The sequence below is a fragment of the Grampus griseus genome, assembly GCF_964374135.1.
Source record: "Grampus griseus genome assembly, chromosome: 17".
In the NCBI taxonomy this organism is placed as follows: domain Eukaryota; kingdom Metazoa; phylum Chordata; class Mammalia; order Artiodactyla; family Delphinidae; genus Grampus; species Grampus griseus.
This window is the reverse complement of record NC_139011.1, coordinates 993461-1013625: the sequence shown is the minus strand read 5'-3', so window position 1 is coordinate 1013625 and position 20165 is coordinate 993461. Positions and strand designations below refer to the sequence as shown.

General features: G+C 62.2%; 2 protein-coding genes across 5 annotated transcripts; both read right to left on the bottom strand.

The window, feature by feature from the left end:
* Nucleotides 1-711: 711 nt before the first annotated feature.
* On the bottom strand, nt 712-5567 carry PYCR3 (pyrroline-5-carboxylate reductase 3). Its single transcript, XM_082674803.1, has 6 exons — nt 5444-5567; nt 3853-3917; nt 3225-3404; nt 2688-2900; nt 2267-2359; nt 712-2073 (listed from the first exon to the last, which is right to left on the bottom strand). The coding sequence occupies exons 1-6, from the start codon at nt 5541-5543 to the stop codon at nt 1891-1893; spliced, it is 834 nt and encodes a 277-aa protein (XP_082530929.1). The 5' UTR covers nt 5544-5567; the 3' UTR covers nt 712-1890.
* Nucleotides 5568-7768: 2201 nt separating this feature from the next.
* Nucleotides 7769-12815, bottom strand: GFUS (GDP-L-fucose synthase). Of its 4 annotated transcripts, none has more exons than XM_082674753.1 (11): nt 12709-12815; nt 11535-11691; nt 11105-11219; nt 9891-10019; nt 9744-9817; nt 9414-9547; nt 9256-9320; nt 8827-8893; nt 8589-8668; nt 8278-8377; nt 7769-8103 (listed from the first exon to the last, which is right to left on the bottom strand). In XM_082674753.1, exons 2-11 carry the CDS (start codon nt 11678-11680, stop codon nt 8048-8050), a joined length of 966 nt encoding a protein of 321 aa, XP_082530879.1. In that variant the 5' UTR covers nt 11681-11691; nt 12709-12815; the 3' UTR covers nt 7769-8047. The 4 variants fall into 4 exon arrangements, with proteins under 4 accessions (XP_082530879.1, XP_082530881.1, XP_082530880.1 ...); XM_082674755.1 differs by having other exon boundaries at nt 9972-10019; XM_082674754.1 differs by having other exon boundaries at nt 12720-12793.
* Nucleotides 12816-20165: the final 7350 nt, after the last annotated feature.

Below are 20165 nucleotides of genomic sequence, written 5' to 3'. Positions count from 1 at the left end.
AAGGATTACACGTCTCTTGTGAGGGTGTGGGACCCCTGTGGCCTGGGAGGTGCTCAGGGACACAGCCACCATGCTCTCCCCATCCTGTTCACAGCCCTCTGACAAATCCTCAAGGCGGTAAAGATCACTGATTCCAAAAAGCAGCCCCTGGTCAGTCACTGTCAGGGCTGGCCCCGTGGGCTTGGTGGTAGGCACAGCGGGAAAGCACTGCGGGTGGAAAGGGGAGCTTGTGGCTTCTGCTGAAGCCAGCCCAGCTGGGGGCTGGGAGGGCAAGACCAGGCTGCAGCATCAGAGGGAACCCGCGTGAGGCCAAGCTTGCCCGAGGGGCCTCACGCTTGGGAATGAGCCCCCAGGTGACAGCTGGACCGAAGCTGGAGCACGGGAGCGCGGGGTGAGAGGAATGGGGCACCCTCCAGCAGGGGCTCGGGCCTCCTGGGACCCCCAGCCTGCTGGCCCAAGAGCCCCGGGGGCAAGGGTGCTTGCCCTGTCGAGGGACCCTTTCACAGCCAACCTCACTGACAGCAGAGGTCGCCGGCCAGATAGGCCCAGCACGCTTTCTAATAAAGGCTGGATGCGCCAGCGTCACATGATCCCTGTTCTAGTCTTATTTGTGTAACTGTCTAGTGCTTGGATCCAGAACACCTGATTTGAAAAAGTGGGGAGGGTACAGGAAAGGGACAACGTTGATGAAAAAAGTTCACATCCAGCAGCTTCTGAGAAAAGTAATTTTAGCTTCGCAGTATAAGGTGAAGGGACTTGGCCGGCCAGTGACTGGGCTGCAACCCTGCCCGCCCCCGCCCCAAGCTGCCGTTCTTGGGTCAGGCCCTCTTCAACTGGCATTTCCTGTCACGGGCCATCACCAGCTGGGCTCACCGGGCACCTCACATTCAGGAGGTGACCGCCTAAGGGCAGGGCTGGGCAGAGGTGCATCTTCCACTCCCCAAGCCGAGCCCTGCCTGGTCCTCAGGGATTCTGTTGGAAGATACGTGGCAGGGACCCATGGACGTACAGCTGAGGGTGAGGTTGGAGGGCTGGGCGGGGGCAGGGGGAGCCTACCCTTGCAGAGCTCTCGCGTGATGGGAAGCCCTGTGCCCAGACCACCTACACCCACAGCTCCGAGTCTGGGCCAGTATCCTGGGCCTTGCCTGAGACGCGCTTCCAGGCACTTGGCATTGGGTTTGACCAGCCTCCAGTTAAATATTGCTTGCTCTGTGCTAGAGGACAGCCACGGTTCAAAAGTGAAAGAAAAGGCGCCGAAATGGACTCAGGCTGAGCCTTCTAGCAGGTGGAAGGGCCAGGGTCAGACGGACAGTCGCTGGCTGAGGGCCAGCCGCCCATGAAGGCTGGAGTGGTGGGGGCTCAGCGCTGTGCGGGCAGTGAGGGGCAGGCTGCCGTGTAAGCCCTGTTCACAGCCCGGGGATCACTCTGCCGCGAGCCTCACAGCTGGCGGGTGGAAGGAAGGGGCTCCAGCACTAGGGCCCATGTGGGGTGGGGAGGCCCCTGTGAGCCTTGGGCTGCAGGTAGTCTGCCCCGCACCCAGAGGCGCCTCGTCCTTGCTTAGGGCCCTAAGTTGCTGGCTTTCCTGGCCTGTTGGTCCTTTCACAGACATGCTAAGAACCAAATCCTGCAGTCAGAGGCCAGGCCGTGGGACCCTCCAGGACCCTTGACCCAAGGAAGGGTCATCAGGACCAGCTCCACCTGCCGCTGGCCGCGAGCTCAGGGTCTGGAGAGGGGCCCACAGCCCGCTGTGATCCCCGCTGGCCAGGACCTGTTCTCCACCCAGCCTCCCACACCTCAAGCAGCTCCCCCACTGGCCTGCAGGCTGGAGAGAACCCGAGTCCTCGGGAAGGGGCTGGGGGGTGGCCACGGCCTGCACCCAGTGCCTGCGCCCTACTTCCTGCTGAGTTCCCGGGCCCGGCAGGTGGCAGCCTCCACAGCGCTCATGGCCGCCGCCCGCAGCGCGCCCTGCTCCAGCGCGTGGAGCCCATAGATAGTTGTGCCGCCGGGCGTGCACACGTCAGTCCGCAGCTGAGCCGGGTGCTGCCCCTTCTGCAGAAGCATCTTGGCCGTGCCCTGGGGAAAGTGGCATTGGGGTGACTCGGGGGAGGCCAGCAGCCCCTCCTCGGCTCAGCCCCACCCCCACCCCCGCCGCCCCGTCTCAGCCCAGGCTGCTCAGGCCTGCCCTCTCCCTTCCCACAGCTCCCAGGAGGCGTGCTGCCCCCTCCCCTTCCACACGCTCCCCCAGGACCGGGCAGCAGGGTCTCACCAGCAGGGTCTGGGCGGCAATGCGGTGGGCCAGGCCACTGGGCATGCCCATCTTGATGGCTCCTTCGGCCAAGGCCTCCGAGAAGGCACACACCTGTAGCAGCGGGGGGCGGGGACAAAGCCAGCACTCCCTTGGACACAGAACCCAGCCTGGAAAAGGCTGGGGACCCTCAGGAACAAGGTCCTGCACACCAGCCACCAGAGCCGAGGCCAGAGCCCAGGGGTCTGCCAAGGGGCCGGCCTCAAAGGCCCAGGAAGGCACAGATAACAGGGATTGGGTGGCGCACACGGGGAGCTGCGGACCCAGCCGGGGAGCCATGGGGCCAGGGGCTGTCGGGGGGGCTCCACAAGGCCCCACTTTGCCGAGGGAGGGCCGGCCTGTGAGGGCAGGGGTTGGGGTGCGGGGACCAGACGACACTCACAAAGGCCACACCGCTGCCGCTGAGGCCAGTGTGGACGTCCACCTGGGCCTCGGGCACCTCCTCGCACTGCCCGCAGGCCTCCAGCAGGGTCCGCAGGAGCCTGGCCTCGCCACTGCCAGCATGGCGGCCCCGTGCCATCACCATGGCCCCCTCCTGGACCACGCAGGGCAGGTTGGGCGAGACCCGCAGCACTCGCGCCATCGGGGGCAGCAGCTGGCAGGAGAGAGGCTACGATCAGGGCGGCTGTGGGATCAGGCTGCCGGGCAGGCACACGCCGGGCCAGAGCAGGCTCCCCGCTACTTCCCGGGCGTGGTGCCCTAACCCCAGGTGGGAGGAGCCCTAACCCCAGCCCCCTAGCCACCTGGCCGCCTGTGCAGGCCGGCTGAGAGGCTGTCTGCCCCCCAACCCACCCATCCTGGTTTCTGGAAGGGCTGGACCCAGGCTGCAGCCGGGCTGGGATGGCAGGGGTGGGAGGCCAGCAGAGCCCACCCTGGGGTCAGAGCCTCAGCCCCCACTGCACCCCGACAGGCCACTCACCTCCTCCAGGGTGCTCAGGGAGACCCCAGCAGCCACAGACACCAAGATGTGCTCAGCGGTGACCACAGGAGCCACCTCCACCAGGACAGCTGGCAGGATGTGGGGCTTGGTGGCAAAGAAGACGAGTGAGCAGCTCTGCAGCACCTCCCGGTTGGAGTGGCTGGTCTGGCAGCCCAGGGCCTGCAGCAGGGTTGCCGGGACCAGGCCCACGTCAGCGGGCATCCTCCCAGACCACGGCCCTCCCTGCCGGAGCCCACCCTGCAATCCCACGGGCCCCCCATTGCAAACGGCCCTAAACTAATGCCCATGACGCGCCCAGACCACCCGTTCTCGCTCAGGATCCAACCTCAGATGGCCCTGGTGTCAGCACCTCCTCGAGCTCTCTGATGCCAGTGAGTGCCCGTGACATTCCCGCCCGTCCAGCATGCACACGCACACGCACACCCCTTTACCCCACCCGGGCCCCCCACAACCTTGACTTTCCTTCTGGCCTTTGACCTCCCCTTCCCCAGCCCAGCCCGGCCCGTCTCAAAACTTTAGCTAAGTAAGCAGCACTTCCCTGGCCCCAAGGAGCCAAGAGCCATCTGAGCCCTGGGAAGCCTCCACTCAGAGGAGCTGCCCGGCTCACCCGGAAGCGGCAGAGGTTCCTGTCCGTCGGTGCGCTGGCCAGCACGTGCTGAGCTTCCACTTTTCCTGGAAGGAAAGGCAAAGGCGGGTAGGGGGTGTCAGTGAGGATGTGGCGCGGGGAGAAGCCAGCCTGGCAGGCCCCTTACAGCAGGTCTCAGCCACACCTGGGCCACGCGGAGCCTCTCCAAGAAGCCAGGTGCTTGGCGGGGCCGCTCCACTCGGCTGGGACCAGGCAACCAGCTTCACTTGATTCTACTCAGCAGTCATCGCCGCCCACCTGCTGCTGCTGCTGAGGCCAGACGCCCTGCCGGACACAGGGGCCGGGAGCTTGCCTTGTCTCGTGAGGACACAGATCCCAGGGACCCCTGCCTCCGGGAACGGTTAGGCTGGGGAGGGGGCATGGTGGGCAGGGAGGCTGGGGTGGGGGATGAGCCTCCTCCGGAGGGGGGGGTGCATCTGTACGGGGACATCCAAGCAGAGGCTCAGTGCCCGTTCGGTAGAAATCGTCTACAGATGAGATTTCTGTAAAGTCCAGCAGGAAGGCAGAAGTGCACCCCACGGCCTCCAGAGACGGTGGCAGCACTGTGGGACTCCGTGCAGCAGGGGAGGCAGGTGATACTCCAGGTTTTACAGGTTTAAAACACCTGAGACTTGCAGTAAACTGTTTTCTGATGATTTTGACCTTTCTAGACCTTGACATATGGCTGAAGGCAGAAAACCAGTCCATATCTACATATAAAGGTTTCTAAATACTGCGGCACCTCCATCCCTGCTATAAGTGGTGCTCGACCGAGGATGATTTTGCCCCCCCCCCGGGGACATTGACAGTGTCTGCAGACATTTTGGCTGTCACAACTGGGGGTGTCACTAACACCTAGTGGGGAGAAGCCAGGCAAGGGGCTGAAGAGCCTATGTGAAGAATGGAGAATGATGTGGCCCCAAATGCGCACAGTGCCGGACACCAGGGGTGCAGCCGGCGAGCAAACAGAAAGAAGAGTCGGAGGCTCAGAGCGGTCAGGCAGCTCGACCGAGGCACGAGGTTAGGACGTCGGCAGGTCCCGCGCTCTAAGCTAGGGCTGTCCAAGAGAAGCATCGCTCGAGCCACACACGTAACTACACATTTTCCAGTAGTCTGATTAAACAAGTAGGAGGAAACGGGTGAATTGCAGTACATTTTATTTAACTCAAGGTAGCCAAAATGTCACTCTTCCAACACCTAATCAATATTAAAAGTTACTAAGATACGTTACTTTTTGTTTGGATGATAAATCTTCCAAATTCGGCGTATATTTTATTCTGTGCACTCACAGCACATCTCAACTCGGACGTGGGGACGGCCGGCGCTGAGCCTCTCCACCACATCCCCTCCAGCCGCGCTCCCAGAGGAAGCAGAGACCGGAGGCACAGGGTCCGCGCGCGGCCCTGGCCCACGCCCGCCGGCCAGCCCCACCCTGGGGCCCCTGCGCGGAGGGCCCCGTGCCGCCCGGGGCTCCGCGGGGCAGGTGAGCTACGGAGAGGTAAGCCCGTCCCTCCCACACAGGCCGGTGTCGGACGCCCTCTAGCCCGCGGGCCCGGGACCCCACGCGCCCCACCTGCTTGGATGAGGCCCTGCGCGATGGCCTCCGCCATGCGGCCGGCGCCCACGAAGCCCACGCGCCTCGAGCCAGACTCCGCCGCAACCGCCGCCGCCATCTCGCCACCGCCCCGCGCCGCGCCCCGCCCGCGCCCTCAGCGCCGCCAATGGGCTACACCGCCCAGCACCTGCCCTCGTCCATTGGCTGCCGAGACCTCACGCTCCGCCCCCTCCCGCGGGCTCCACGCTCTATCGCTCGCTAGCAATTGGGCTCACCCCTTCGCAGCTCATTGGCCGGAGAGATGTAGGGCGAGGAGGGGTGGGCCGCGGCGCGGCGGCCACGATACTGTGTTGGCTTCTGTCCCGATGTGTGAAATTTCCCAAAGGGCAACTTGAGCTGGTCACTTAAAGGCGAAGGGCAGGAAAGGGTGGGGGCTCCCCTGGTCTTGTCCCAGAGGTGGGCGCCTCAGGCCGCTCGGAGCCTGCCAGTGGACCTGGGTGTGGCGGACAGGGTGGCCTGGTCAGGGCCTGTGGTCAGCTCTTCCCCAAGCCGCAGTGGGTCTGGGTGACAGCATAAAATTGGCACAGCCAGTGAAACGTGGGAGCAGGGGTCTGCTTTTCTGTTAAAGGAGGTCCTCAGGCCAGCCTGGATTCTGGTTTCTGAGGGCCTCTCAGGGAGCTGCAGGGGAGACCTTCATGAGGCCTAGGTCCCCAGCGGAGACCTGGCCCCTCTTGCTGGTTCTGTGGGAGATGGAGTGCTTCGCCAGGGCCAGGGCCCACCTTAGAGACTGAGAGGGGGAGGGTGGGTGTGGGTGTGGGCTGTGCTTGTAATTTTTGATTGACATGGGAAAAACAAGGTTGAAGAACTAAGATTGCAGTTTTTAAGACTGAATTTTAAAGATGTTATTTTCTTTAAACTCTACTTTGACACGTTCAGAGCTCTTCAACAATGAGATCCCTTCATTCCTTCAACGCTGCCCCTTCAGCGTGGGGGCCCTGCTCTGGGCTGGGAACGAAGGGCACACAGCAGTGGAGTGCACAAACCCGCACCCCGCAGACTTGCATTCTGGCTGGAGAGACAGCCCCTCTACGATAGACACACACCCCATAACCCAAGGGACAAGTCAGGACACACAACCACTACTTGAGGCCAGGCACGTCCAGACCTCTCTGCCCCGCGCAGGGCCTCCTTCCCCCCATTCTCACTTGGCTGATCCGAGCTCCCACTCAGGGACCACCCCTCCCCCTCTCCCTGAACGCCCACAGGGGCAGACCCTTCAGATTCACAAAGGGCTGGCACCCAGGGGATACAGCATGAAGGGCCGACCAGGTCCTGGAGCTCCAAGCCCTGGGGGGTGGGGGAGGGGAGGTGTTTCCAGAGAAGCAAGCAGGTGGGGTGGGCCTCAGTCAGCAGAGACCTAAGAGGTGGGGAGGCACTGATGTGACAGGGGCAGGACTGGCCCCTGGAGAGGCCCGTGGGCCGGGGTGGTGGTAACAAACGCAGTGAGGGATCAGCTGGACACGGGACGGAGGGTGGGGCTTGCGTGGCTGGCACAGGGAAGGCAGCCCATAGCGCCTGAATGAACAAAGCAAGTAAGGAACGTGGCAGGCACACCTGGGGCCAGAAGAGAGCTGGGAGTCACTGGTGTGAAGACAGCAAAGGGTACCCCAGGGGAGGTGGGCCCCGGAGCCAGGGAAGGTGCCTGGGTCCTGGGGGAAGCACACCCGGCACTGACTGGCTAGGCGGGGGCCAGTGGGTCAACCGGTCCAGACTTTCCTGTTGAGGATGGGAGGCCCGTGCCGCTCACCGCCGTGCCCGCCAGGCCCACTCTTGCGTGACACCTATTGCTGCCCATGGGAGAAGGGCAGGCCAAGCCCCAGCACCCAAGCTGCTACCTGAGGGCTAGGGAGATGAGGGGCCAGGCCTGACCTGGCCAATCGCCACTGCTCTCCTCAGATCCATCTGTGTGCCTGCTCAGCCTGTCCAAATCCAGACCCAGCCTCTTTCCCCAAAGTCCTGGGGATGGGGGGGGGTAAGCCCGGGGAGTGCAGGTTACCCAGGCCTGCACCTGGCTGTGCGTGGAGAGGCTCGGCTCTCCCCGCAGCCGGTGGGGACTGCCGCAGGTGCCTGCCCTTTGTCCCCGCCGGCTGACAGTCCAGCCTCTCCTGCCACCTGCCCACACACCGACCTCTCCGTGTCTCCGGCCACTGCTGCCCTTCTACCCCAGGGACAGTTGGCCACCGTGGCCCAGCAGCTCTTGGGGGCTGGCCAGGCTCAGGAGGCAGTGCTGGGGCGGGGGAGATGGGGGGCTGATACAGAGCTGCCGGGGCCAGGCCTGTGGAAACGCACTTTATTGGCTCCCAGGGATCAGAAGTGTACATGCTCTGCGACTGGCGTCGGGGAGCAGGGTGCTGGGCCTGGCCAGGCCTTGGCTTCCCTGAGGACGGTGTGAACGGTGGCCTCACCGGAGAGTCAGCCAGGTCTGCCCCGGCAGAGGGCGTGGGGCAGGGGCCGGCCGCCACGAGGGCAGTGCCCTCAGCCCCGGCAGGTTCTGAGTGGCTGCCGCTGGGCTCTGCTGGCTGAGCGCCGGGGAGAGGGCGGCACCCGCTCCCGCCGCACACTTCACTTCCGGGCCTGCTCGTAGTTGTCAGTGAACCAGGCACAGGTCTCCTGCACGGCTGCAGAGGCGGGCGGGTGAGGCCCAGGGACGTAGGGCAGTCACCCCGTGTCCTGCCTCCACGGTGAGGGTGTGGAGGCCAAAGCTGCAGGGCGTCCACCCCCAACTGGCAGTAGGGAAGCTGAGGCCTGGGGAGGGGCCGGGCGGTCCTGAGGGATGGGGTGGGAGGGCTCACCCTGCTTGAAGGGCGTGAACCGGAAGTCGGGCAGGTAGGCCCGCAGCTTGCCATTACTCGCCGTCTTCTTAAACTGCCCATCCGACTTGGTTGTATCAAACTAGGCACCTGGTCAAGGGCACAGCAGAAGGGGCAGCCCACCCTTCCACCAGCCTGCCCTTGAAGCTTGTCTAGCCTTCCCAGGGGGAGCCTCCAGGAGAAAGCAGCAGACACCCGCCCCCCCCGGCTGCCAGGGTGAGTGCCATGGGTGCGTCACACCCACGGCCTCCTGCAGGGAGGCCCACGGTCTCCCGCCTAGAACCAAAGGATACGGTGACCTCCCCATGGAAGTCCATGGCCTCCACCACGGCCTCAGCCACCTCCTGGATGGACACCTCATCCTCCTCACCCACTGTGGGGACCGAGGGGCCAGTGGCCAGGTCAGGCCTCCTCTGCCTGGACCCGCTGCCGCCCAGCCCCACAGACGTTCCCGCTGCCCTGCTCAGCGGCTCTCAGGACAGATGGGTGTCCTGCCCCACTGCAATGGGGGTGGGACTGCAGGGCACCCACCTGACAGGATGATGGGCTCCACCTCATCGTACTCCCGCAGGACCCAGATAAAGAGCCGGGCCAGGTCCTGGAGATCAGACAGCCAGGGTCAAAGGCCACGAATTACGGCCAAACGGGCCCAGGTCACCTCTCCCAAGTGCTCCTGCTTGGCGGGGTGCAGCCCAGGCTTGGCTGGGGCCCGGGGTACCCGCTTTGGGCAGTGCTTGGCCAGCTCAGCCCCAAGTCCTTTCTCCTGATGAGCTCAGAGCTGTGCCCAGCAACGTCCCTGGGGAATGGAACGCACACGGACCCGGCAAGAACCAGTGACTGCTCCCCTGGGGGCTCAGCCGGGACACCGGCCCTTCCTAGGCTCCCCCATGCCTCCCCACAGCCAGCACGGCAGCTCCAGGAGACGTGCTGGGTAACAGCTGTGCCCCTCGCGGCACCAACCAGTGAGTACATGAACTGCCTCCGAGGCCTCCCTGTGCCCCACACTGTCAAGGCTGAGCCGCGACCTGCAGGGTGGGAAGGGCAGGGGTCAGAGGGGACGTGCCAGCACCGCCCCATCAAGCAAGCACACAGCTGTGCCATGGGTGGCGGCCACTCACTCTTGGCCAGATGCACCTTGTGGATGAGGCCAGGCAGCACGTGGCCGTCCTCGATGCTGAAGTTGTCATGGGGCCCGAAGACATTGGTGGGGATGACAGCGGTGAAGGTGCAGCCGTGCTGCTGGAAGTAGGCCCTGCGGGGCACAGCATCCCCTCTGGCCCTCATCCTCGGATCACGGGCGAGCCCCACCCCAGCCGAGGCTAGCAAGGAGGGGAGCCGAGATCTGAGCGCCCTGCCAGGCGGCCCCCTGGGCCCACCCACCACAGGGCGTCTGGGGCCCCCTTCCCCGTTCTTGGCTGGCTTCAGCCTGGCACGCGCGGGAAGAGGACCTGTTCTGCACGTCGATCATCCTCTTGGCGTAAGAGTAGCCAAAATTGCTGCTGTGCGGGGGTCCGTTGTGAATCTGGGGGAGCAGAGGAGCCGCTGCTTCTCAGCCCTGCCCCCAGGCCAGGCACCGCCCCAGCCCCGCCCCTCACCATGGTCTCATCGATAGGGTAGCTGGTCTTGTCGGGGAAGATGCAGGTAGACAGGCAGGAGACCACCTTTCGCGCCCCCACCTCGAAGGCCGAGTGCAGCACGTTGTCGTTGATGTGTATGTTTTTCCGCTGAGGGGGCAGGGGCAGGGCAGGGTTCAGGCCCCAGGCAGGATGCCAGCCCTTACCTGCCCCTCCAGGGACAGAAGTGCGGACACACCTGGCAGGCAGTACCTGGGCCAGCGGTTCTACCAGCTCCCAGGACCCACTGTCCAGAAACCATGGCCCCCTCCCAGCCTGTTAGTCCCACCCCCAGGGCTGTAGGAGGGTCCAGGCCTGCCTACTCTGAGGCTGGGGGAGGGCCCTGAGGAGAGGGCCACACCCCTAAGCTCAGGGCTGAGCCTGCCCACAGGGGCTGCTGCAGGCTAGGCAGGTGAGGTGCGAGCCAGGAGCCCAGGGGGCTCCACTCCCACACCCCCAGGAGCTCACCCTGCTCTACTGCTCAGTAGCAGTGAAGCCTTGGCTGGCCACACCCCTCCTCCAGCCCCTTCCGGGGACTTCAGCTGGCTAGGGCATTTGGGTGGTCTGGGGAGAGGTGGTGGCCGGGCAGCCTGCTGCGAAGGCTGTCACTGAGACGAGGAGGGCCCTGTGGCGACAGGGGCCCCCAGGGAAAATCTGGTCTAAGCTTCTGCCATCCCAGGCCCGATGCAGGGCCAAACCAGGCCAAGGCCAATTTTAGAGATGATGGGCCAGCCCTCAGAGGCCCAGCCAGGCAGGGGCAGGGCTGTGGGCGAGCCCAGCTCTCCTCCTGCCCCTGCCCCACACGTGCAACCCCTCAGGGCACATGCTGCAGGCCCAGAGCCCAGCTCACGCACCTCTGCACCCCTGAGCGCACTGTGGGCCTGGCTCAGTGCAGCTGGACCTCCTGGAACCAGGAGGGTCTGAAGGCCCAGGGGGCAGGAACCAGCCGGGGGTCACAAGGCAAACACTGGCTTGTCTCAGCTCCTCCAACCCCCAGGTTAGCTCTGAGGCTTTTCCTATTCGGCCAAATGCCCCCAGGCCCACCTGCGTGCCCCTCTACCTACAAATCAAGTGTGGGTCACTGGGGGCCCCTCAGGGACTTCCCTGGGCCGGAACAGGAGCTTGGGAAGTTGGCCAGGAAGTTCCCAGAATCTGGGGTCCTGGCTCCCAGTGCTCACTGGGGCCCCCTCACTTACCCAGAAGTCCAAATTGTATTTGATGTTCCGGAACAGGCCCCCCACCATTGCAGCAAGATGGATGACATGTGTGGGCCGGACTTTTTCAAACAGCGCTCGGGTCTGTGCAGCATCCCTGAGGGGGAGCCGGGCCATCAGGGGCTGCTTGGAGGCCCAAGGGAACTAGCACCCTGGCTGAAAGCACTGGGGGCAGGAGGCAGGCGGGGCCGAAGGTGGGAGGGTCAGGCCCTGGCTGGCATGAGGGTGTGGGCTTCCAGGAAGAGATGGGAGGAAGTTTGCCCAGAAGCAAAACTGCACACACCCAGGCCAGGCCAGCCACCTGGCAGGGACGGGCCTGACCTGAGGCTACCAGGCCCAGGAACAGGCCTGGCCCGGAGCTCTCAGTCTGGAGAGGGCATGGTGGGGCTGCTCCAGGGATGAGCCCACTCACGTAAGATCAGCATCCTTGGAAGAAACAAACACCCAGTCCTCTCCGGGCAGCCTGGCCCCATCTGCTACCACCTTCTGGATGGCTCTGCCCACCAGCCCAGAGCCCCCAGTCACTAGGATCCGCATGGAATCCTGGGGCTCACCCATGTTGGCTGCACCTGCAGGGCCAAATGGTGTGAGGCTGAGGCCATCCCGCTCCCCCGCAACAGAACCCCACTCCCCTGAGATGCCCCAGCCTAGGGTCACTGCCCTTAGCACTGGGCCCCACTGTGATTTCCAAGGGCTGGCCTGGGGCAACGGGCACAGTATAAGGTCAGCAGCGCAGGGAGACTGCCCACTGGGGACCAGACAGACCCATCTAGCCTGAGTCATCCCCTCCTCTCAGCCCTGCTCCCCAGGAAGTCCTCTGTCTAGAGCTGCACAGGGGCCCTAGGACTACCACCCAGCTGGGAGAGCCAGGCTCTGCCCGGCAGGCCCAACCCTGACCCCCACTGGGCCAAGAAAGGGAACATTCAGCTCCCCTCTGTCTGACAAGAGGGGAGGCAGCCAACCTTGGGGCTGGGGGCTCCTGGCCCAGGTCGTTTGGGCTGCTCCCAGCCAAAGTCCATATGCTACAGACGGGGAAGGGGCGGCGCCTGTGTATGCAACCCGGTGCCCACCAGCGGCCAGCTGGTCCCAGCTAGCCTTCGAGAGCCTGGCTCCTTCTGGGCAGGTTGCGCTTCTGGCTAAGAAATGGACAGGCCTCGGGGCGCCACCACCTCTGAGGACCCTTCCTGGGGGCTGGAAATCTGCTCGGGCCGCTACAGGACGACTCTGACCCCGCTGCAGGGCCCCACGGGCAGCCCGGACAGGAGGGGACGCTGCCCAGAAATTCCGCTGCTCTCGAGAGCGCGCGCAGCGCGGCAGCAGGCCTTGGGGTAGACCCCACCACGGCCGGGCCCCTCCACGTCCCTCAGGCGCTTCCCACGCCCCCGGGTCCCCTTCCTGGCCCCACCTCCGAACCCACCGCATCTTGCAGCTGGGCCCCCTCCCACGCTTCCAGGCCCCTCCTACGCCCCCAGTTCCTGGTACCCCTCAGGCCCCTCTGGCTGTCACGGGGCACCCACGGCCCAGGCCCCGGCTCGCCACACCACGCCCCCCGTCCCAGGGTCCCCTCGTGCCCCGCGCTGTCTCACCTGCGTCTTACCTGACCTGCCCGGAGAGCGGCTTCAGGCGCCGGCTGAGAGTCCTGCCACGCGTTGGGGTTAGGTGGAGGGAGCGGGATCAGGTCGGGCCCTCCCGCGGAACTCTGGGAAATGGAGTCCTGGCGGGGCGCCCCGGGCGTTGCTGGGAAATGGAGTCCGGAACCGCGCAGCAGCCTGGGAAATGTAGTTCTTCCGGCTCCTCCTCCCCTGGGCGGACCCCGACCCGCCCTTAACCCAGCCTGGCGCTGGGCGCGAGCCCTTGCTGGAGAGCGTGGGGGCGTGGGAGAGGAGGAGAGGCAGCGCGTCTCCGAAAGCCCGCAAGCTGTGGACCGAGGAGAGGCGGCAGAACCAAACACCGTTCTAAAAATGGAGAAGCTGCAACTCCTCAGTGCTTTCCTAGGGCAAACACTGCATTTGTGAGAAACAACTGCAACTCTGTTACTATATTCGGGACACTGAGGGGGCAGTATATAAAATATACTTTAATAAATACATTAAAAAGACAAATACGTTTCAGGAGATTATTAAAAGCAGGAGACCACTTAGCGGCCACTGCTGTAGTTCAGGTAATGAGGACTCAAAAGAAGTTTACTGCCTTAAGCAACATCGAGGTGGTAGGATTAACGGGACTCATGCTTCACCAGCCACGCAAGTCATGGGAGCAAGTTAGGAACGATGCCTGGTGTGACGGCTGGTGTTAGGTGTCAACTTGGCCAGGCTGTAGCACCCAGTGATTCAATCAAACACAAATCTAGGTGTTGCCAGTGAAGAGATTTTGTAGATGGTAACATCTTCAATCAGGTGACTTTAAGAAAACGAGACTTTCAGGCTTCCCTGGTGGCGCAGTGGTTGACAATCTTCCTGCTAATGCAGGGAACACGGGTTCGAGCCCTGGTCTGGGAGGATCCCACGTGCCGCGGAGCAGCTAGGCCCGTGAGCCACAACTACTGAGCCTGCACTCTAGAGCCCATGAGCCACAACTGCTGAGCCCACGTGCCACAACTACTGAAGCCCGTGCACCTAGAGCCCATGCTCTGCAAGAGGAGAAGCCACCGCAATGAGAAGCCCGCGCACCACAACGAAGAGTAGTCCCCGCTCGCCGCAACCAGAGAAAAGCCCGCGTGCAGCAACAAAGGCCCAATGCAGCCAAAAAATTTTAAAATAAATAATAATAAAAAAATAAAATAAAACGCCTGTAATTGTTTTAAAAAAAGACAAAGAAAAAAACTACATGATCATCTCAGCTGATGTAGATAAAGCATTTGACAAAATCACACCCTTTCATGATAAGATCACGCAACAAACCAGGAACAGAAGAGGACTTCCTCAACTTAATAAAGGGCATTTATGAAAAACCCACAGCTAACATCATACTCTATGAATGAAAGACTGAAAGCTTTCCCTCTAAGGTAAGAAATTAGACAAGGATATCCATTTTTGCCACTCCTGTTAAACATTGTACTGGAATTTCTCGCCAGAGTAACTGGGCAAGAAAAAGAAAAGGCATCCAAATTGGAAAGAAGTAAATCTATCACTATTCACAGATGACATGAGATATATACACACCTTTTCCTTCAGTGATGGACTGGAGGGGAGGGTCTGATTGCCTTAGCTTCCTCCTGGGTTGACCAGTGGCCACAGGAGGAGGTGCACCCAGACTGAGACCACCACTGTGACTTCCTACAACAGATCCTAGGAAGTGCTGCAAACCAAAGGTGAGGTGCTCTTACAAAAAGAAAGAAGGAGGGGATAGATGTGGGATGGGCTGAAACAAGAGCTGTTCATTACAATCCACTCCTTGAAAACCTGATATCCACATAAGCACATTTTCTCAAAAAGCAATTTCAAAACTTCCTCTCAAACCATTCCAACATAATGCAATTATTACATAGCTCTAAAACTAGGATTTCAAAGGCGTTTAGAACCCACCTATGATGCAAATGGAGACAAAGACCTACGTTTTAAGTTTCAAAAATAAAATCTGGATGCACTTGAAAATAGCGACTTTCAAACCATCAACTTGCCCAAGAAGTACCACAGCCACGCGGAATCCAGCTGCCGGGCGGCGCCCGCCGGGGCGGGCAGGCCTGGGCCACCCCCGTCGTGGGAAGGACCCGAAATGCACAGGCTGATCGCGGGTGGAGAACAATCCGGTCCCTCGTGCTGCTCTCGCTCTGGCACTGCTCCACGTGCCCGGGGACATCCTTCCGGGGCGCTCCTTGGAGTAGCAGCGAGTCCCAAGCTCTCCCCTCCAGCGGCTGCTTCCAGAGCTTAGCTTACAGAGGTCCACGCTGCCTCGGTGTGATTTCTGGTGGTTCCGAAAGCTGGACTTCCAGATGAAGCTCTTCCCGCACCTCGCGCACCGGAACGGCCTCTCTCGGGTGTGGATCCGCTGGTGCTGGGCGAGGAGGGTGCTGTAACTGAAGGGCTTCCCGCACCACTGGCACCCGAAGGGCTTCTCGCCGCTGTGGACACGTGGCCGCACTGTCCGCAGGTGTGCGGCTTCTGGCCCGCGTGCGCGCTGCGGCGCTGCGCCAGGTGCGAGCGCTGGCTGAACGCGCGGCCGCACTCCCGCACGCGTGCGACTTCTCGCCGCTGTGCGTGGCCCGGTGTCTCACAGGCGCGAGAGGTACCGGAAGCTCTTGGCGCACGTTTCACACGTGCGGGCTCGCTGCCGTTTCATGTTTCTCTCACGGGCCGCAGGGCGCGGGCTGCGGAGAAGTTCGGGTCCCCATTTACCGCCTTTCTGGGCACCTTCTGCTTTGGAGATGGTCCAGTAGGTTCTGTGTGGTTGTCTCTCCCGGAAAAGGAAGTTCTCAAGGCTCCCTAGCCTGCCCTCGTGCCCGGCGGCTTCTCTGCAGACCAGTGTTGGAGGCCCACCCCCTGAGAACCTTCCAGATGCTTCTGGAGGCTCTGAGGCTTGAGTCATTTTCACCCTCGCCATCACCTGCTTACGCAAAGACCCCCGGCTGGAATCTGCAACGAAGAGAAAGGGCCTGTGTGTTACTCTGTTTGAGAAGGTCCACCTGGGGCCCCCTCCGTGCCCGGGAGCACGGACTCCACACGCCAGCCCTCTCCGTGGGGTGTCTCACAGGTGACACCAGGTTCACTGGCTGTGCTCATGTGCTCACCTCCTCCACGGACCTTCCCCTCCTATGTCCCGTTTCCTCCCCACCTTTTTTTTTTTTTTTGCGGTACGCGGGCCTCTCACTGCTGTGGCCTCTCCCTTTGCGGAGCACAGGCTCCAGACGCGCAGGCTCAGCGGCCATGGCTCACGGGCCCAGCCGCTCCGCAGCATGTGGGATCTTCTCGGACCGGGGCACGAACCCGTGTCCCCCGCATCGGCAGGCGGACTCTCAACCACCGCGCCACCAGGGAAGCCCTCCCCACATTTTCTGAGTGGAAGCTCATAGCTGACGCTGCCAGCACACTATGCCAGGCCCCCTGCCTCTCTCGGATTCCGGCCTGCTTGCTGCAGCAGACAGCTCTGCAGAGCTCTGACTGCCCGCATCCTCTGGGGTACAGGTGCACCTCAACCCCTCCAGAGCTCCATGCTGCCAGCCCATGCTGCGTGACAGGTACCACCCCGGGGTTGGGAATAGAGGACAAGTATCGCATCTCCCTCGCTCTGATGGACAATCCCAGACGCCTCCTGCAGCCTCTCAGCGGTCACGGTCCTGGAGCTGTCGTGCCCCGCACACTTGCAGTGGCAACTCTATACTGACTTTGCTCTCCTGTCTCCCTGCTCCCTCTCGCCTGCTTCCAAAATTGCTGCCTTCCAGATACACCGTCTGTACCCCAAACTCTCAGCCTCTGTGCTCAGGGGGGCCCAAACTGCGGTGACTGGTACTGGACGGGGGGACTGCGACCAGGCCCACAAGCCTCTAGTGCAGGGCTGGGGTGAGAGAACTGGCGCAGCATCAGGAGGCAGGGCCTTTGCGGCGGTAGCTGGAGACGGGGCAGCAGGAGGGGAGCCAGGGTTACGTGGTCGTTCTTGCCCTCTAGCCATGTGGGGCAGTGGTCTTCGGGAGGCCCGTGGGGTCGCCTGTCCTTTGTAAATGTCCTGGACGGCACTGAGGAGAAGGACAGGCTCAGGGCAGCCACCCCCAGGGGAGGCCAAGAGCCAGAGGCCTCCGTAGCTGTTCTAGAGCTTCAGCTCCCCACTGTGGCTGTGCTGACTGTGGGGCACACGCTTAGCCATAAAGCCAAACACCAAGGCTTCTGAAGACACAGGCTGGCCCATCGCCTTGGTGGAGATTAAGGCCCGGAGAGGGGAGGAGCAGGGGGCCCTGGGGCACGGGGTGGGGATGCTTGGCGATGGGTAATCGATCTCGGTGCGCCAGACAGTGAGCAGCTGGCCAGGCTGCTGCTTGACTTGTAGAACCAGGAAAGGCCAAGAGATGGGGAGGGGAAGGCTAAGATGAGCCGCCATGCTGGAGAGCCCAATCCCTCACCCAGATCTGGGCAGTTCTCAGACTGGGGCCCGCTGACGAAGGGGAGGCTGGGTCCCCTTGAGACAAACCTCCTGCAAGTTAGCACAGCAGATACTCTCCTTCCCACAGAGCTGACCACTGGGAAAAGAGGGATGCCCACACCTGGCAGGCTGCTGGATGCAGCATTTGAGCCGACACTGAAAATAGGGCCCCAAAATGCCGTTAGAGTTGGGCATATGGAGGCTGGGTGACAAAAGGGCTGGGGAACCAAGTCACGGACCCACTTGCAGGGCCTCGTCGGGATGGATGCACTTGGCAGCGGGGGGAACCCTCTCATCAGTCTCCGGACCTGAGGGGTAAGAGCCATTACGTTGGGAAGGGCCAAGTGGAAGCCCCAGTGTAGTGGAGTAACTGAGGACATGGAAAGGAGACGTGACCCATGAGACCACCACCCCGCCCCCCAGCAAACTGGGGGCTGGCGAATAAGCCAGAACTGCAAACAGTCCTGGTTGCTTTGAGCCCCCCCCCGCTCCCCCCCCCCCCCCCCCGGCAAACCAGGGGCCTGCGAATAAGCACTGAGTGCTTTGGGCACTGATCCATGAGATGTCCTCAGTGTAATCAGAATGGTGGGAACGCAAGGCAACGTCCTTGTGCTGCTTTTGCGCTCAGGGACGAAGCACGGCATGTCTTCAGGGAAGCCCCTTGTTGCCTGTATAATCAATAAAAGCATATGTTGCTGCTCTGGCATTTCTGGAACGTTAAGAAAACAAGTCTTAACATGTAAACCTAGATAATGCTTTAATAAAGCCACCACGGCAGGACAGACGGCGCCGTTCTGCCCGAGCGGGCGGCAGCCCTCTGCTGCTGCGCTTCGGCACAGTTCATCTCGTGGGACGACCTTGCTTTCGGCCCTGTCGTAAGATAAGCTGCAACACCCCAGAAACTGCCCCCAGCCCCGGCCAAGGTCCTCGACCAGCAGCGGTGCTGTGCGCACACGGCCACCTCAGAGCAGAGGGATGCAGGGACGGCGGCTCCACCACAGCCCCGTTCGGTCCACCTGTGTGGCCCACGAACCACCGGATGGCTCACGCCTGCGGCTGGGAACCACTGGGAGCTTGCCCAAGCGTAGGCTTGGCTTCAGCTGCTGGGCCAGACGCGGCGCCTGTGATGGGCAGAGCAGCAGCCCCTTGCACTCGGGAAGGGACGCTCAATTTGGCAAATGTGTTCATCCACAGCGGGCCGGCGGGCACTGTGTTGATGACCTCATGCCAACTGGATGCAGTGAACGAACTGAAGTGTTACATGCTCCAGATACCCTAGAGAGACGCCTGCACGGCAGAGGGCGGGGCAGAACCTACAAAGGGCCAGGGCCACGTCGAGTCTATGGCGAGAGGCCCAGGTGACCTCGCCCTCCTCGCTCCGGGAGACATGCCACACGGGGGAGACTGCTCCCACCTGTCGCTGAGTGACCCAGAGGCTGCCAGTGTCGAGCAGGGCCTGGAAGAAAGCCAGGGCTCTGCCTCAGGTCCCGGCTGCGAGGGGACAGGAGCCACGGGACCCTGCGTGGAGTCCCTGGCCAGCTGTGCCACGCAGAGCCCTTAGATGCTGGGCAAGGACACACTTGCCATTTCAAAAGTGGTGTGTGATGTGCCGCTGGCCTCTGCAGAGACCGGACAAGGGACAGAAAATGACCACGTGGTCAGAGCGGCCACCAGCAGACAGGTTACAGGCACATGCATCTAAACAGGCCTGGCAGGTCCAGAAGACATGATTAGTCATGGGAGTGAGGGCCCAGGTCCTCACGTCACTCATCTCTTTGACACTAGCAGCTGTCTCAGCTTGTCCCCGGGGCCTCCCTGGGACCCCAACAACCAGGTGGTCCAGGGCCCACTACCTGCCTGGGTGGGCTCCAAACCTGGCCAGGGATGGGGCCACCTCCCAGGGGCAGAGCTCGGGGCAGGGTGCCTGCTCGCCAGCTCCGAGGTGAGGATGCAGGTGAATCCCAGGGCAAGGTCACACCTGGGGAGAGGCGTGCGATGGACGGTGTACAGATCCATTGTGGGGAAGGCACTCAGGGACCAGGGGACAGGACGGCCTGTCCTGTGCATATCAGCTAGCCTCTGTCCTTGGTCACCAGAGCTTGAACAGGTGAGCCCATGGGAAGAGGAACCCCAGTGCAGGGAGGGGACATACATAGCTCCCTCTTGTGGAAACCCCTCTAGCTGCTGTCCCCACTGAACGGGTGGCCTGTCAGCAAAGGCTGACTCCTCAGTGTGAAGCCTGCAGGAGACTGACCGGTGCTTGTGGGCAAGTTACTCACACAGGACCTTCCATCCTGGAGGAGACAGTGGCTGGTCCCGACCAACACTGACACCTACTCCAGACACAGGTCTGCCGGAAGCACCTTTGCCAGCACCCTGCTTCTAGGGCCCACCCCGGGTTTCTGAACGTCGAAGCCACAGGTCACAGCTTTAGATCAAGGGATCCATTTTGTGGCAAAGGAGATAAAACAGGAGGTACAGGGCCTCCAGAAACACTGGTCCTCCCATACATGCATCAGTAGAGGCAGCAGCCTGACGCAACCTGGCAAGGTTCTGCTGAGGAACGAGCTGTGGCCCTCCCTGGGGTGCACAGGCACTCAACCAACGGCAGGTGTACGAGGAGCCGGGGCCATCCGCCCTGGGACACACATGCAGCATTTTTGCTTCCGCTTACTAGAACCTTTGGCTCTGCGACAGAGACTGCGTGGCCTGCAAAACCTGAAACACTTTCTGTCCTAGCCCCAGACCTCCAAGGAGGGGAGAAGGGCTAGTGACCGGGTTCAGTCCCCAGTGGCCAATGATTTGATCAATCACACACATGCAGTGGAGCCTCCACAACCACGCAAAGGGGTTCGGAGAGCTTCTGGCTTGGTGACCACGTGGAGGTGCTGGGGAGTGAGCGCGCCTCGAGAGGGTGTGGGAGCTCTGCACCCCTTCCCCAGACCTTGCCCTGTGCCGCTCTTCCACTGGGCTG